General features: G+C 33.0%; 2 protein-coding genes across 6 annotated transcripts in view; one reads left to right on the top strand and one right to left on the bottom strand.

Moving 5' to 3' along the window:
• slif (cationic amino acid transporter slimfast) overlaps window positions 1–10,153 on the top strand; it is a 12,783-nt gene extending 2,630 nt beyond the window's left edge. Inside the window, exons 2-11 of one of the 2 annotated variants that reach the window (XM_018511062.1) lie at window positions 4,311–4,610; window positions 5,223–5,351; window positions 5,531–5,791; window positions 7,829–8,112; window positions 8,326–8,563; window positions 8,765–8,867; window positions 8,967–9,130; window positions 9,246–9,412; window positions 9,567–9,675; window positions 9,791–10,153. In XM_018511062.1, coding sequence (XP_018366564.1) covers window positions 4,376–4,610; window positions 5,223–5,351; window positions 5,531–5,791; window positions 7,829–8,112; window positions 8,326–8,563; window positions 8,765–8,867; window positions 8,967–9,130; window positions 9,246–9,412; window positions 9,567–9,675; window positions 9,791–9,912 — 1,812 coding nt within the window. In that variant the 5' untranslated portion in view covers window positions 4,311–4,375 and the 3' untranslated portion in view covers window positions 9,913–10,153. Of the gene's footprint in view, window positions 1–4,128; window positions 4,611–5,222; window positions 5,352–5,530; window positions 5,792–7,828; window positions 8,113–8,325; window positions 8,564–8,764; window positions 8,868–8,966; window positions 9,131–9,245; window positions 9,413–9,566; window positions 9,676–9,790 lie in introns of those variants that run through there. The other variant, XM_018511063.1, reaches the window with a different exon arrangement.
• A 972-nt stretch (window positions 10,154–11,125) lies between these two features.
• Pex23 (tectonin beta-propeller repeat-containing peroxin 23) overlaps window positions 11,126–14,418 on the bottom strand; it is a 9,776-nt gene continuing 6,483 nt past the window's right edge. For all 4 annotated transcript variants that reach the window (XM_018510977.1, XM_018510979.1, XM_018510976.1 and 1 more), the window contains 9 exons: window positions 14,005–14,353; window positions 13,728–13,878; window positions 13,306–13,505; window positions 12,950–13,159; window positions 12,766–12,867; window positions 12,406–12,541; window positions 12,073–12,264; window positions 11,845–12,002; window positions 11,126–11,485 (listed from right to left, as the gene is read on the bottom strand). In XM_018510977.1, coding sequence (XP_018366479.1) covers window positions 11,435–11,485; window positions 11,845–12,002; window positions 12,073–12,264; window positions 12,406–12,541; window positions 12,766–12,867; window positions 12,950–13,159; window positions 13,306–13,505; window positions 13,728–13,878; window positions 14,005–14,353 — 1,549 coding nt within the window. In that variant the 3' untranslated portion in view covers window positions 11,126–11,434. The remainder of the gene's footprint in view (window positions 11,486–11,844; window positions 12,003–12,072; window positions 12,265–12,405; window positions 12,542–12,765; window positions 12,868–12,949; window positions 13,160–13,305; window positions 13,506–13,727; window positions 13,879–14,004; window positions 14,354–14,418) is intronic.

Genomic DNA, 14,418 nt, shown 5'->3' with positions numbered 1-14,418 from the left:
GCACGCTGATGTGCGTGTATGCGCGCGCGCGTGTGTATATACATGAGCGTAAAAGCAAAAGCCTTGTGCGTTATTTGATTTTATAATTTTGTATGATTATCGACCGTGAGTTATCGAGCTTCAATAAAAAATGTAACATAATTTTGCAGTCAAAGAATAACTGCAAGTCTGCTGTAGCGTTGTCTTAAAATTACCATTCGCGAGACTAAGCGTTAAGGGCTTCACACATGAAATGCATAACATAAGGCCGCTAAACCAATGAGCATCTTATGTAAATCAATATGGCGACATTATGCTAGATGCTCATTGGTCCAGCAGGTCTTATGTTATGCATTTCATGTATGAAACCCTTTAGAGTTCGGTGTGATTCCCCATCTACAATGAAAACGATACAAATAACGGTGCGATATTTAGAAACATAATTAAGAATGTAGTGTGCTTGTATACATAAAACTTGTTACATATAAAACATTTGAAAAGTTGTCAATCATTCCGTTTTTGTTATCATTTTTTACCCCATTATAGATTTATTAAATTATTTCCATATTCTGTATTCTTTTATCGTCTACTCGTAGTTACCAGTGGTACATGTTTTATGACGTAGAATTAAGAATTCTTAATAATTATTTACAATCTTTTACCAAGCGTTTTTACAATCCGAATATTTGAGCATGAAAACTGATAATGACGACGGTCATATAATGACTAAGATTACATTTTGCAGCACTCGTGGATATTAAAAGATATGATCCTTTTCACGTGTTGTAGAAAGGATGTCGTATTGCCTTTTGAAAACACACGATAATAATAATTGTTCTTTTGCGACAACATAATGACACTGTATAAAAGTTTTTCAGAAAATATAAGTTTGAATATTTTAAATCATAAAAATTTTGTAATATTGATTTCAAAATGCAATTTCAGCGTAATAATTGATTATAAAGAGATAAATATATGATGTTCTTTTGTTCTTTTTTATGTTTTATGTTTCTATTTTTCATATTAATTAAGCTTTGTGCTAATATGCTCAAAATCTTGGGTAAAGATCGAATGGAACGATTGTACGGGGAAATAAGTGAACGGAGTGAAAGTGGCACCAAGGTTGCGAGCAGTCGTACGTATGTACGATAATACATCGCGACGGCAACATTTAATCGAACAGAATTTGCGCGGCTTTGTTATTTCCACGTATAAAAATTGAAAAATATCTCTCAATTAAATTACCTACCTTCTCTAAGTTTATTTCATGTTCCTCTTTTTGACTAAACTGTCGATTAATGGCAAATCCTATATAATTGTGTTAAATTTATTATTATATGTATATATATCAAATAGTCGACAATATAATCGAAGTTCTAATAAATGGAAACTCGCGTTATTGCATAAAATATTGAAAACGAAAAACTAATGTTCTTTTTCAAACTCTATTATCTTTGGCTATTCTTTTCTAATCTTATCCTCTCTTTTGAGATTTTACCATTGCACAGTTGCCATTTTGCGGTGAACATGCTTTTGCAAGATTTTGCAAGAATTCTTACTGGGAGAATGTCAGTTTCCCTGAATCACACGATACAGCGCAAAATATTGATATGTGTGAAATAAAATAATACAATTATCAAAAATCAGAATTTAAAGAACATGGGGAGTAGAAAGTTGCATCTCTATAAGTGTTAAAGGGACTTTGAAATTTTTGTTAAATATAAGATATAACTATTTTTTAATATTTCTGTCCAAATTATATTTAATTTCAAATCAAGTAACAATTTATATTTAATGGAATTATATCTTTAGTGTTTTAAGGAATATTGTATGTGACCTTTCGTTTGATCGAACAACGGTTTTTAGGAAACTTAACAAGGAATAATTATTATTTGGATTGACATTATTCGAGTTCTTGTGTAGTAAATAATGGCCGAGAGATGGAAAGCAGTGATAAATAATTCTTTATTTATACTTTTCTTATAAATCGTTTTTGGTTCTTTCGATATGAACACACATATATATTATACATATGTCATCAATATATTCCCTGAGAAAATGCTTTTCCCAAAATGTTTTTTAACTTCGAAACTAAAAAACTTACAGGAAAAATAGACAAAAGAAGAAAAATGTTTGTTACAATGCGCTTGATTCGTATAATTTTTTTCAAAATTTTTTAAAAAACTCCGACCGTCGATATTAAAGAAAGTTTCCACACAACAAACATTTTACATAAAAATTCGATATCTGAAAAATGATCATATCAATTTTTTTTAAAAAGCATTTTAAAGCTTAAAACGCCTACCCATACAGCACAGAAGCACTTGCAGTAATATCGCTGCAATAACGCTGCAATATTGCTGCAACCTTTGTATTGTAGGGGTACATACGTACCGCGTAATGTATTTTTATATTAAATTTTGTCCGATGATATTTCATCAAATTGTAGCGTTTCAAAGACAAAAATATTGCAAAAAATATCAATTTAAAATTTTATGGAACAAGATTTCGTCAACAAATTTTATGTAATTTTGAAAAAAAATTCACAGATCCAATAATACAGCGCGAAATTTCGTAAAAAATTAAGTAATTAAAGTGTAAGACATTTTTTTCCGTAAAGTAGTTTTTTAAGTATAAACGTTTAAAGTTTGACAAATATAAGCGTTGGTTAAAAAAAGTCATCTGTCCATGTGACATATGTGGAATGATATTGGATAGTAAACAAAACATTGCCGCTGTATACACACGGATTTTATCACACGGATAGATATAACTGTACGCAAAAATATCTGTTTCTTAGTTTTGATTTTTTTCGATCTTCTTTTTTCGATTTTTTTCTTTCTTCAAAATTAAACAATTACATTATTTTTTCTAAATTAATCTCGTACCGCGCGCGCTCTCATGTTGTAATTTTTTATTTTTCATTCAGATCATTCAGAAATATTGCAAAAAATTCTCAACGAAGAATATAATGGACAAAAAGAATACAATAAACAAAAACAGTTATTATTAATGATTTCAATCTGTGATTTCGAATATTGTCTGCAATGCGGTTGTACAATATGCGGTTGTGCAATATATGGGTAAAATACAGATGAGAGAAATTCCGTTCAAACGCAGCATCCCGATCAGAAATGATGATGGAATCGACGTCGATTCCATTGTCATTTCTGACTGGGATGTTTTAATGTCATCTTATAATATTGTCCTAAAATTTTTGTATAAAAAGATTTATTAGTGCAGTAAACGAGATATTGCTTATTCGATAGTTGAAACATTATGATAACAATAAATGCAACAATTAATTGTAAAATACTTTCATCCCCCCTCCCCTCCCCATGTTATACTTATAAATATATATGTTAATATTATTTGATTGACCCGAAATTTTATAATACCATAGAACGATATTAGAAAAAATTATCCTCGTGTAATAACTTTTAAAAATAAAAATCATCTTAATATGAATGTATATGTATACCAGGGTGTCCAAAAACTTGTTGATATACAGTACCGCTTGTGCGGGTAAATAGACCGAACTAAATTAACAAGTTGAAACGTCCTCTACCATTATTTTTACAATTTTTATGATAGTTAACGAGGTATTAATTTCTAAAGAAATTCTAAAGAAGTGAAGCGGACGTAGTCGACGCATTAGATAACTTCAAGATATATCTTTCAGAATTTTTTATGAAATATAAAATGATATTTCTTGAAGAATATTCTTAAAGAAATATATATATATATCTTAAAGTATAAATCTTTTATACGTTGATTTTGGACATTCTGCTCATTAGATAGGTAGCTAAAACAAATAATTGCGAAAATTGTAAAATGGTAGAGGACTATACTGAATCTATTCTGCAGTTTAATCCGCTGTGTATCTGTCCACAAGCAATGTGTCAAAAAGTTTGGCGTAATACCCTGTATACATACGAGTATGTATATATATATATACGTACGCGCGCTAATAAATTTATAAAAAGCTGATGAAGAGGCCCCGGCGGCCCCTTATAATTATTATTTTATAATTGCTTTTGTACTAGAGCTACGCTCTAAACCTTTTGATAACGTACGTGCATTATACATGTAGAAATCTTTATGTTAAATTGTAGACTACAATATCGACAAACAGTTACCGCGCAGAGAGCGATATCTCGAGCTGTCTGAACGGTCTGGATTAATCTTAAAAAGCTGGTTATTAATTAATTAGCGCGGTATATGCCGAATAATCTTTGTAAATAATGTTTCGTAAATAACGTCTGATTTGATTTACGAATGATATATAGTACACGCGACATAACTGACGACATTCCCGCTTTACATTTTAGCTTTAGTGTAACGCTGCAGCAGAGTTGAGCAGAGAAAGAAGAGCCCGCGCGCGGATCAGTGCGATATGACGAGTCGTTTGTGGAAAGCGTTGTCGCGGCGGCGTGTAGAGCTGGAGAATGAAGATACGAAGGGCGAACGATTGGCACGGGTCCTCGGTTTATTCGATCTGACTGCACTCGGCGTGGGTGCGACTCTCGGCTTGGGCGTCTACGTCCTTGCCGGTAGCGTCGCCAAAGAGACGGCTGGACCTGCCGTTTCCGTCTCTTTCCTCATAGCCGCTATCGCGTCTGCTTTCGCGGGTAAGTTAAACCAAATCGATTGCACACACAATCATTTATACATGTACTCGTCTACATTATACTCTATATATATAAAAGCAGGGATTATGGAATAGCTTTTTTAAATTAACATTGCTCCGATATAAATGCATATGAAGACTTTAAATTTACACAGAACTCTTGTGAGGAATATGTTAGCTGCAACATCCAATAAATGAAAGTCGCCAAGATATTTAAGTCCAATTATCAATACTAACAAAAAAGTCGAAAGTGAGAAAATGGGATGTAATATGGAATACCGATGAAATAATTTGTTTATTTATATACATATATGTATATATATTATATTATGTATATTATAATATTATGTTATATATTAGTACTCAAGTAGTGCACGCAGCGCTTTGTGCTGTGCTACTTGGGTATGTTGTAGTTATATAAGGGAGGATCCCGATTGCACACACCACTCGTATCAGCTGGTGCCTAGTAATTTTTCACTGCTTTACCAATGAGAATATTTTATTTTTTAATTGGCCAATTAGCGACGCATGTGTGCAACATGCAATGTGTGCAATCGGAGCCTTCCCTCTATATATATATAAGTTATAATATAGTACACTTATATATTTGTAGGCTTGTGTTACGCGGAATTTGCGTCGAGAGTGCCAAAAGCCGGATCAGCGTACGTTTATAGTTACATAACGGTAGGCGAGTTCATCGCCTTCATCATAGGATGGAACTTAATTCTGGAGTATGTAATTGGTGAGAAATATATGATTGGCGAAAAATCGACTCACGCGGAATGCGCGGCGAGAAAGGCTAGTCAGATATTAATGACAGCGTAACGACGTGCGGCGTAACGATAATATGTATATATATATCTAATTATCTACATACATATACATATATAAGTAAAACGACGTTTTAAAATGATTTTATAGGCACAGCGAGCGTTGCTCGAGGTCTTAGCAGTTATATCGACGCGTTAATAGGAAATGTCATGGGAAATGCTCTACGCTCTCTTATGCCTATCGATGTTTCTTTCTTATCAGAGTATCCTGACTTTTTCGCTTTCGCGATGGTCATGTTACTAGTGGTGCTATTATGCATCGGTGTGAAGGAATCGTCCATCTTAAACAACATCTTTACCGTTGTGAACTTGATAACTATCACGATCGTCATCGTCGCAGGATCGATGAAAGGTAAGCAGCAATATTATTATTATTATACGCACCCTTATAGAATATGCGTCCAAATTATCGAGCCGAACCTCGAGTCGCGAGCACACATTTCGGTAAACATTTATTTAATTGTTACGCGACTCGGCAAAAAACAATGAAAGATAGCCGAAATGCTCGTGGCTCGATGTAGAGTTTGCACGCACCCTCTAAAAGTCTAAAATATACAAGTTTGAAGTTGAGCCGCGCCACGCATACCGATCATTATACATATATATACCTACTCGTATTATAGTCTCGAATACGACTCGTAAAAAGATGGCATATGTTATTTCAAATATATACACATATGTATAATATGTGCGCGCGCGGTGTGTGTCCTTAAAAAACTATAAAGATGTGTAAATCTCTCGTCTTAATTAAAAAATTTAAATTGTTAGCTTAATTATTGTTAGCATGTAAAAGTTGAAGCTATATATGTGTGTATATATATATATATATATATATATATACAGTGCCATATTAGCATTAGAGGCTAACCTAGGCTATTGCCTGTAGGGGCGGCAAGTTTAGGGGGGCGGCATTTTTTTTAAAAGAAGGTAACCAATTTTTTATAAAAATGTTTATAAACATTTTTATAAAAATATTGGATCGAAGTACATCAAAAAAAGAAGTAAATCCTTTAAGGCGATGCTAAAGCCTATTGTTTTACCCACATTTCCATTCGGTGAAAAATCTCCGTATTGGATGTACGGATTGCAAAAGTATTATTACATAAATTAAAGTATGCACAAACGGACCTCAGCTGGATCTCACATGAGAAAAAAAATTTTTAATTCGTTAAAAATTCACTTTTGGCTCGTACAGCTGTACCACCTCAGATATATATTTGCTTGATATAAGAGTTTTAGAGTCCATATCATGAAAATAAGCGTGCAGCTGAGGTAACATTATTGAAACGAACGATGTCGAGATTGTAGAGCTAAGATTGAAAGTCTAGAAAAAAAAAGTATCGTCACCGAATAGAAAATACGTGCATACAGGTGCTTTGGGAAGACTGGGACTGTCAACAGAGCCGAAATTCCTATGTAGCAGTTGCGCGGTCTTGCGATAGAGGTTGCTGGCATATGTTAGATAAGAACAGATGTGTGCGTTGAGTAAGACAGAATGATATATATTATATAATATAATGTAAAAACTGAATCAAAGATGTCACCACTATTATCGAATTTGGAATTTAAAAAATCTGTACTATCGACCTTGATCGAGTTCGGTAATCGATTTAGCATCCCCTTAACCATATAAAATAGAAAAAGAAATAGAATATTGGCGAAACGTACGTTTTAAAAAACGTATAGTATCAGTCATTAAATCATTAACATCTCGTAGTCTACCATTCAGGGGTTCTAATGAATGCTTTTTGGTTCTCTTCGGAACGGCAATTATATAGATGCTTTTAGAGCTTATTGCTGAATTCGATCCGTTTCTATTTGAGTGTATAAAAGTACATGGAAATAAAGGTAAGGGATCTATATATCTTATCTTTCATCGACAATTTTTGATGAATTTATTCAAGTTATGTCAGGAGAGCGCTATTAACAAAAATTATAAATAAAGTAAAAGAGGCAAAATATTATTCAATAAGCGCTGATTCAACTCCTAATATATCTCGTGTCGACCAACTGACATTTATTTTACACTATAGTTACCAAAGAAGGAGATTCCAAAGAACGATTCATTAAATTCATTCCAAATTGTGGCCACAAATCTGAAGAACTTTTCAACGCTTTGCAGTGAGCGTTTAAATGCCTTAGCATTATTATTGTACATTGAAGCATCGAGCTTATATTGTTAAAACAGATTATAATTTGATAATTAATTCGAGTTTGCGGTGCGAAAATCGCGTAAAGTTATAATTTAAAAAAATTAAATACATGTAAAGGTGCAATAAAGGTAAGGTTCCTCAATCCCTGTAAATAGTCTCTTTTTTTGTTCCTTTTATATATATATATAGAGCTTCTAACGGATTATATATGTTTCTAACCGAATATATGCTTCTAGCGGATCCATCAAACTGGTCAATCGCACCCGAGGATATTCCAGATTCTGTGAAGAATGGAGGAACTGGTGGATTTATGCCGTTTGGCATCAGTGGAGTGATGGCCGGAGCGGCCAAGTGTTTTTACGGATTCGTGGGATTTGACGCGGTCGCTACTACCGGCGAGGAAGCCAAGAATCCTCAACGTCATATTCCTCTTGCGGTCGTGTTATCCCTCATTGTTATATTCATAGCGTACTTTGGTATCTCCATAGTCCTAACGATGATGCTGCCTTATTATGCTCAGGTGAATATAATAAATTTAAGTCTACATCATATTACTTATATATACCTATAATAACCATTCTCTATATTCTATAAAGATATAGTGTAAGATATAGTAACAACTATTGCGAAAGCAATTTAACATTTTCGATCAACTACTCGTTGGGATTCGAGGTTTTCTTAGCCTGTAGATCTGGTGTTTCAAGAATTCAAATGAGAATATTCGTCACTTTAGAGTGCGGACGCGCCGTTTCCACACGCGTTCGACGAGATCGGCTGGCCCGTCGTCAAATGGATCGTCAACATAGGCGCGATATTCGCGCTCTGCACCAGTCTCTTGGGCGCTATGTTTCCTTTACCGCGCGTATTGTACGCCATGGCTAGCGATGGTATAATATTCAAGACTCTCTCCACGGTGCATCCCAAAACAATGACGCCTATTTACGGCACAGTGCTCTCTGGTTTACTTATCGGTATGTATGTATATAAATATAATAGTACCATGCAGAGTCTCGGGGGGTGCATGCGTTTATAGCAGCAATTATAGAAGCAATTGGATCAGAACCGGATAATCGAGGCGTGCAATGCGTACATACATATACCTATAAATGTCTAACAACTTATCGACATTTAATTATTTTCATATAACGTTGATATTATATTCTGCATTTTAGGTCTCATGACACTCATCTTCAATCTGCAACAATTGATCGATATGATGTCTATCGGGACTCTACTTGCGTACACGATAGTAGCGATATGCGTTTTGATATTAAGGTAACATTTGATGATTGATCGAGATCGAGAGTTGTAAATATTTATAAATCATATCAAGTGAAATTAATCAAAATTAGTAGGGAGTATACATTTTTATAGATATCAAAAAGAAGAAAATTCTAACGTTTCTGTGATATTACCAACGAGCAATTACATCCAACTTACACCTATAAATATATTTAAGGAATTGTTCAATTTGCAAAATCGGAAAGAACCAACGGAACTTTCTAACAAAATTGCAAATGTTGGCATTGCCTTCCTCTGTGAGTTATGCAAATTAAAATATTTATATATTTACTATAAATGCAATATGTTTATATATATATATAAAAGACATGCCAAGTAATTCCTCCGATCTGCAAAGTTTAATCGTTTCAGGTATCGTTATATGTATTATCACGTTTCTGATCAGTAACATGGGCGCGCACTTGCTCGCAGGAAATATGGTGATATCTGTGACACTAAGTGTACTTGCGATTGTTCTTTTCTTGAATTTAGCAGCGATTGGTAGACAGCCGGTGCAGAGGACTGAATTGTCTTTCAAGGTAAAGGAATGTGCGCGCAACACTAATTGTACACTAATTGTAAAAAGCTCGATTGCTCCACATTCTATAATAACATACAATAACATAGGGACGTGCGACGTTGCGAAAAGTCTGATATATCAGTTTAACATATTTCTATGATGTCTTGCTGTAGGTACCCCTCGTTCCACTTATTCCGTGTCTCAGTATTTTTATAAACACATATTTAATGTTACAACTAGACATCTTTACATGGATCAGATTCGCCACTTGGTTGTTGATTGGTAAGTCCTGTAGTAAAATTAAAAGGCATGAAAAAATGTACTATGCGATTCAAAGATGACTAAAACTAATCTAAAGGCTTAAATCAAATATTACATCTCAATTTTTTATTTTTAGGCTTCTGCATTTATGGATTTTACGGAATTGTCCATAGTGAGCAAGGGAAAAGAGATAAGGCTGAAAACGAAAAGTTACAACAAAAATATGTAGAAAAATTTAGGATAATAACATCATTTTGATAAAATCGTTTTTTTTATATAACAAAAAGAGAAATGTCCATTACAATGTTTCACTTTAACATACCTTTTATTCGTAACGTGAAGAACAGCAAAAACAAAAAAAAAACCATTTTGTAGTACGACCAACAGATCGATGGAAAGTATCTAATGCTATCTAATTCTAATACCTAATTAGGAAAAGTATTTTTCAAATTTTAATAATTTTATAGTAAATTTTAATTTTAATAATACAATATACACGTGCGCGCGCATATGGCTTTAATATAAATCAACATAGAGATAAAATTCAACAAATATAAATACAGTCGTCTTTCTCAGTTATCTTTTTTATTAATTTTGAATTTAATTCTTTTCTAGCAAGAGTATAATTACTATAATTGAACATTATTCTTTTACAAAATTTTTCAATTACACCTAACACATATATTTGCACTAATAAGTATCGACGTACCGATAATCACGATGACAATGATAATAATAATAACGGTGCTACATAACAAAAGCGAGTTTATTGTGATATTTGTCTTATAAAATAAAAATAGCTTGCGCTCCTTACATTATAATAAAATAGTAAACAAAATTAATACTTTAAGGTACACAATGATGTCTTCATTACAGTGGCAATGTATGTATGTACATACTATAGTTGAGATGACTCTCTTACAGTCTCATTTTACTAAAACGTTTTACATTTTATTTGTACAAAATTTAACGAAATATATATTGGCTGTAAGAAAAAATAAAATTAATAAGTATTGTCGTAACATTTTATTAGTAACATTGAGCGCTGTGATTATAAGGAGCACGGCAGTGTCTCATGCCACGTCTTAGCACCGAGACACTACCGTGTCTCCAGATACGAATTTATGTCAGTTTCTTGGTTCATAAAATTGGTAAAAGTAGCTCTTAAGTATCATTTAACAAATATTGTTACGCTCATTGGAATGTTTACACAATCACAGAAAAATATTTTTTTAATTTTATTATATATCTGTAAGCATTTTTTAGGCTATTTTGCTAGTCACAGATACATTTATTCGTTTATCTGTCACATATTCTAACTACTAAAAAAAATAACAAAATATTTACATAATGACATTATTATTTTATCGTACAAGTATATTCTGATGTAAATTGTAACTCAAGAAGTAATTTAAATGATATACATGTATATTCTTTTATATATCTTATTTTATAAACTATTTAACTCTCTCTCTCTCTCTCTCTCTCTCTCTCTCTCACTCTCACTTTCTCGTTTCAATACTTCTTTAATATCCGTCATATTGAGGAAGAAGTTTTTAATGTGATGATGTCAAGTAATTTGCCCTATACTATTATGATTATTGACTACAAATTAACAACATTGTATTGGCATGGATACTTCTGTGTTCATATACATGCGTACGCATGCGATAGTACACTTTACAAGGTGTAATCATAAAGTTATTAATTATTTAATATTGTAGCTTTTAATATACGTATTTATTTATATAATGCAGTATTTTAATATACGTAATAAAGATTATTTTGTCTTATTTACAAGTCCTCCAAGACTTACGTTTTGCCAGTTTGCCTGTTAGGAAAAAATCAAAATTTTATTTTTCTTATTTAATAATTTTAATATCATGTAACTTATGAGACAGTATTAAAATAAAAATTTTGCGCTTTTCTCTAGATTAATATTGCGCTCCAATGATGCAATCATTTCAAGTATGAAAAGTGATACTACTTTTGTCACTAGGTATTAAAAAAAGAGTATTATAGTTATTTATCTATATTTACCAATTGTATAGCAATTAGCGAGTTATTAGAAAAAAATTCTAATTTTAATTGTTATTCTTTTTTGTTATAGTTTTATGTAATCATTAGACCGTATTTTCTGTACTTTTTAAATCAATTTTCAGCTCGTTGAAACTTGTTTTCGCTACTTACCCCTATACCGGTTACCCATCCGGTTCCAGCTGGATTTTCATGTGTAACACCAATTCTTCGACAAATAATACCAGCTCCTGAAATTGCCCAAATTTGTCCTTGCTCCCTCGAAACGGATACATGTCGGAATCCTTGCTTAGCATTTGCGACCGACATATCTACGAATGTATTAACATATCATACAATGAAATAGAAGAGATGGAAGGGAAGAGTGTAGCTATTCGATACCTATATGAATAGGATCGTTTGGCATAGCAGGTAATGTCTGCCAATGAGTTCCCTCGGGGAAAACATTGGATTGTACTTCTCGGCGTACTGACAGTCGACCAATCATATCTAAGGCCCACACAACATCATGTCCTACTGAAATTTGTTTCAACTGAGCGCCTGAAGGAGGCTCGACATTTTGCCATTGTATACCTAAATTTTTGACAAAATATCGATTATCTTAAAGTTTTTGATTAAATACCTTAAATTCTTATCTATTAGGTGTAATAGAGGTGCTGTAGTAATTATAGTTATTATATACATGTATGCCGTGATAATTTTTTAATTTTATACCAGTTGGTTTTGTAGCACTAATGCCTAGCCTCCAACAGGAGGAACCGTTCTTTCCAATAGCCCAGACTTGTCCACATGGACCGCACGATATGCTAATTAAAGGCTGATCGCTTGGTATATGTTCCCATGTTACTCCCTATTTAATATGTGAAACATGTCAAACAGGTCAAAAGTATCGCTATATAACTTAATGGTTAAGTACTTTGCTCATTAGAAATTATCTTATATACTCTTATATGCGTAATCAATAAACAATTTTATGCACACGCATGCATATTATATATACATATATATATATATATATGTATACATACAGTATTGTATATAAAAAAAAGTTAAAAACAATTTAAATAGTTGTACCATTGGACAAGATTCTGAGACACCTCGTCTGAACAAAGCTTCACCATTTGCAGCAACCGCCCAAACATGAATAGGATCATCCGTGCCAGGTTTTCCAGTTGCCTATTATAATTAACAGAGAATTAACAAAATATATTCCTTCCGAAATGTGTAAAGATGATAATGGTAAAAATATAAAACATACATATAAAGAGACATCAACGAGTTTAGTATTTCCCAATTCTTGCCAAGGTCCGCTGGTCGTTAGTTGACATCTTCTAAACCATCGTCTTCTTCGAACGTAATCAGTAAATTGTTTCTTACCGTGATATTGCGATGGGAAATCAGTAGCGTATTGCCATCCATCTCTGTCAACACCACCGGGTGTGTGAAAGTCGACTATCCAATCTGATACCTTCAAAATATAAAAATACATTTATCCCAATTCAAAAAATATGTCGTAATAGTAAACACTATTTTTTAATTATTTTACATCACAAAACTCTAGCGAATTCAGAGTTTCAATTTATTTTCGAAAAGATTCTTTTCTCATTCACTTACCCAATGCCAATGCATTGACAATAATTTTGTATGTTCTCGCGTACATTTATGCCGTCCAGTTGCGTCGCTCCACATATACCGATCTGTTGGAAGTCCATGTGCAGTATATCCAGTTACTGGATTCCAACGTTGATTTTCATATACATAATAATTATGGGTATCTACCATCGTATTTACTCCGGTATTGCTGGTTCCTAAGCCTATGTAATTCTTTTCACATTAACAATTTGCACTGAATTATAGATACATTAATTCGATCTAAATATTATCGTGCCCAAAATCTTCAATAATTGTACTTTCTTAATTTCTTGTGGTAAAATCTCACCCCGAGAAATTTAGAGAGTACTCATTCTCTTTCCTTCTTTTGTCTTTTGTACAAAACCTATCATTTATTATTAATTATAAAAATCGATATCAAGTACCTTTGAGAAACGCGCCTCCCCAACCACCTGTATATACCCAAGCAGTACTGTCGTAACCAATGCCCCAAGTAACACCCACGGAACACGTCTCAACTTTTTTCAAATGCCCACCAATTTGTCTCCAAAACATTGTAATGGGTTCAATAATTACCTATGTAAAATATATAACAGTAAAATGCGTATGTATGCATGCACGCACGCACACATTATAATTACCAAGTAGTCAACATTATAAAATAAAGAAAAAACCACTTCAATAATAGAATATTTCACTTACAGATGTAGATTTATATGTGAGACTACATAAAGTCATTAATCCCTTGATACGTAAATGTGTAATACTGGTGGGAGGTATTCGATGACTATAAAAAGTATATTCGCTATCATTAATATGAATTTTATAACCGCGTTCTTCGCAAACGATGTACAATGTAAAGTCACAGCCTGCTTTCAATGGACTTCCTCCATTTCTTTCCTCATCTCCCCACTGACCATTTTGATATGTATTTCGTACAATGAGGTTTTCTCTGAGTCTTGGATTAAAATGCAAAGCAATGTCATGACTGTCTGTCACAGTTTTTTGTTTTACGAACGTTGTAGTGTAACAGACGAGATTAAAAGACAATCTGTAATAAATAGTTATAATTAACACAAGCTGCTGCTGCTCTCTCTCTCTCTCTCTCTCTCTCTC

The sequence above is a fragment of the Trachymyrmex cornetzi genome, unplaced genomic scaffold, assembly GCF_001594075.2.
Source record: "Trachymyrmex cornetzi isolate Tcor2-1 unplaced genomic scaffold, Tcor1.1 scaffold358, whole genome shotgun sequence".
Lineage (NCBI taxonomy): Eukaryota > Metazoa > Arthropoda > Insecta > Hymenoptera > Formicidae > Trachymyrmex > Trachymyrmex cornetzi.
The sequence above is the reverse complement of the archived record's forward strand: the minus strand, read 5'-3'. Positions and strand labels throughout refer to the sequence as shown.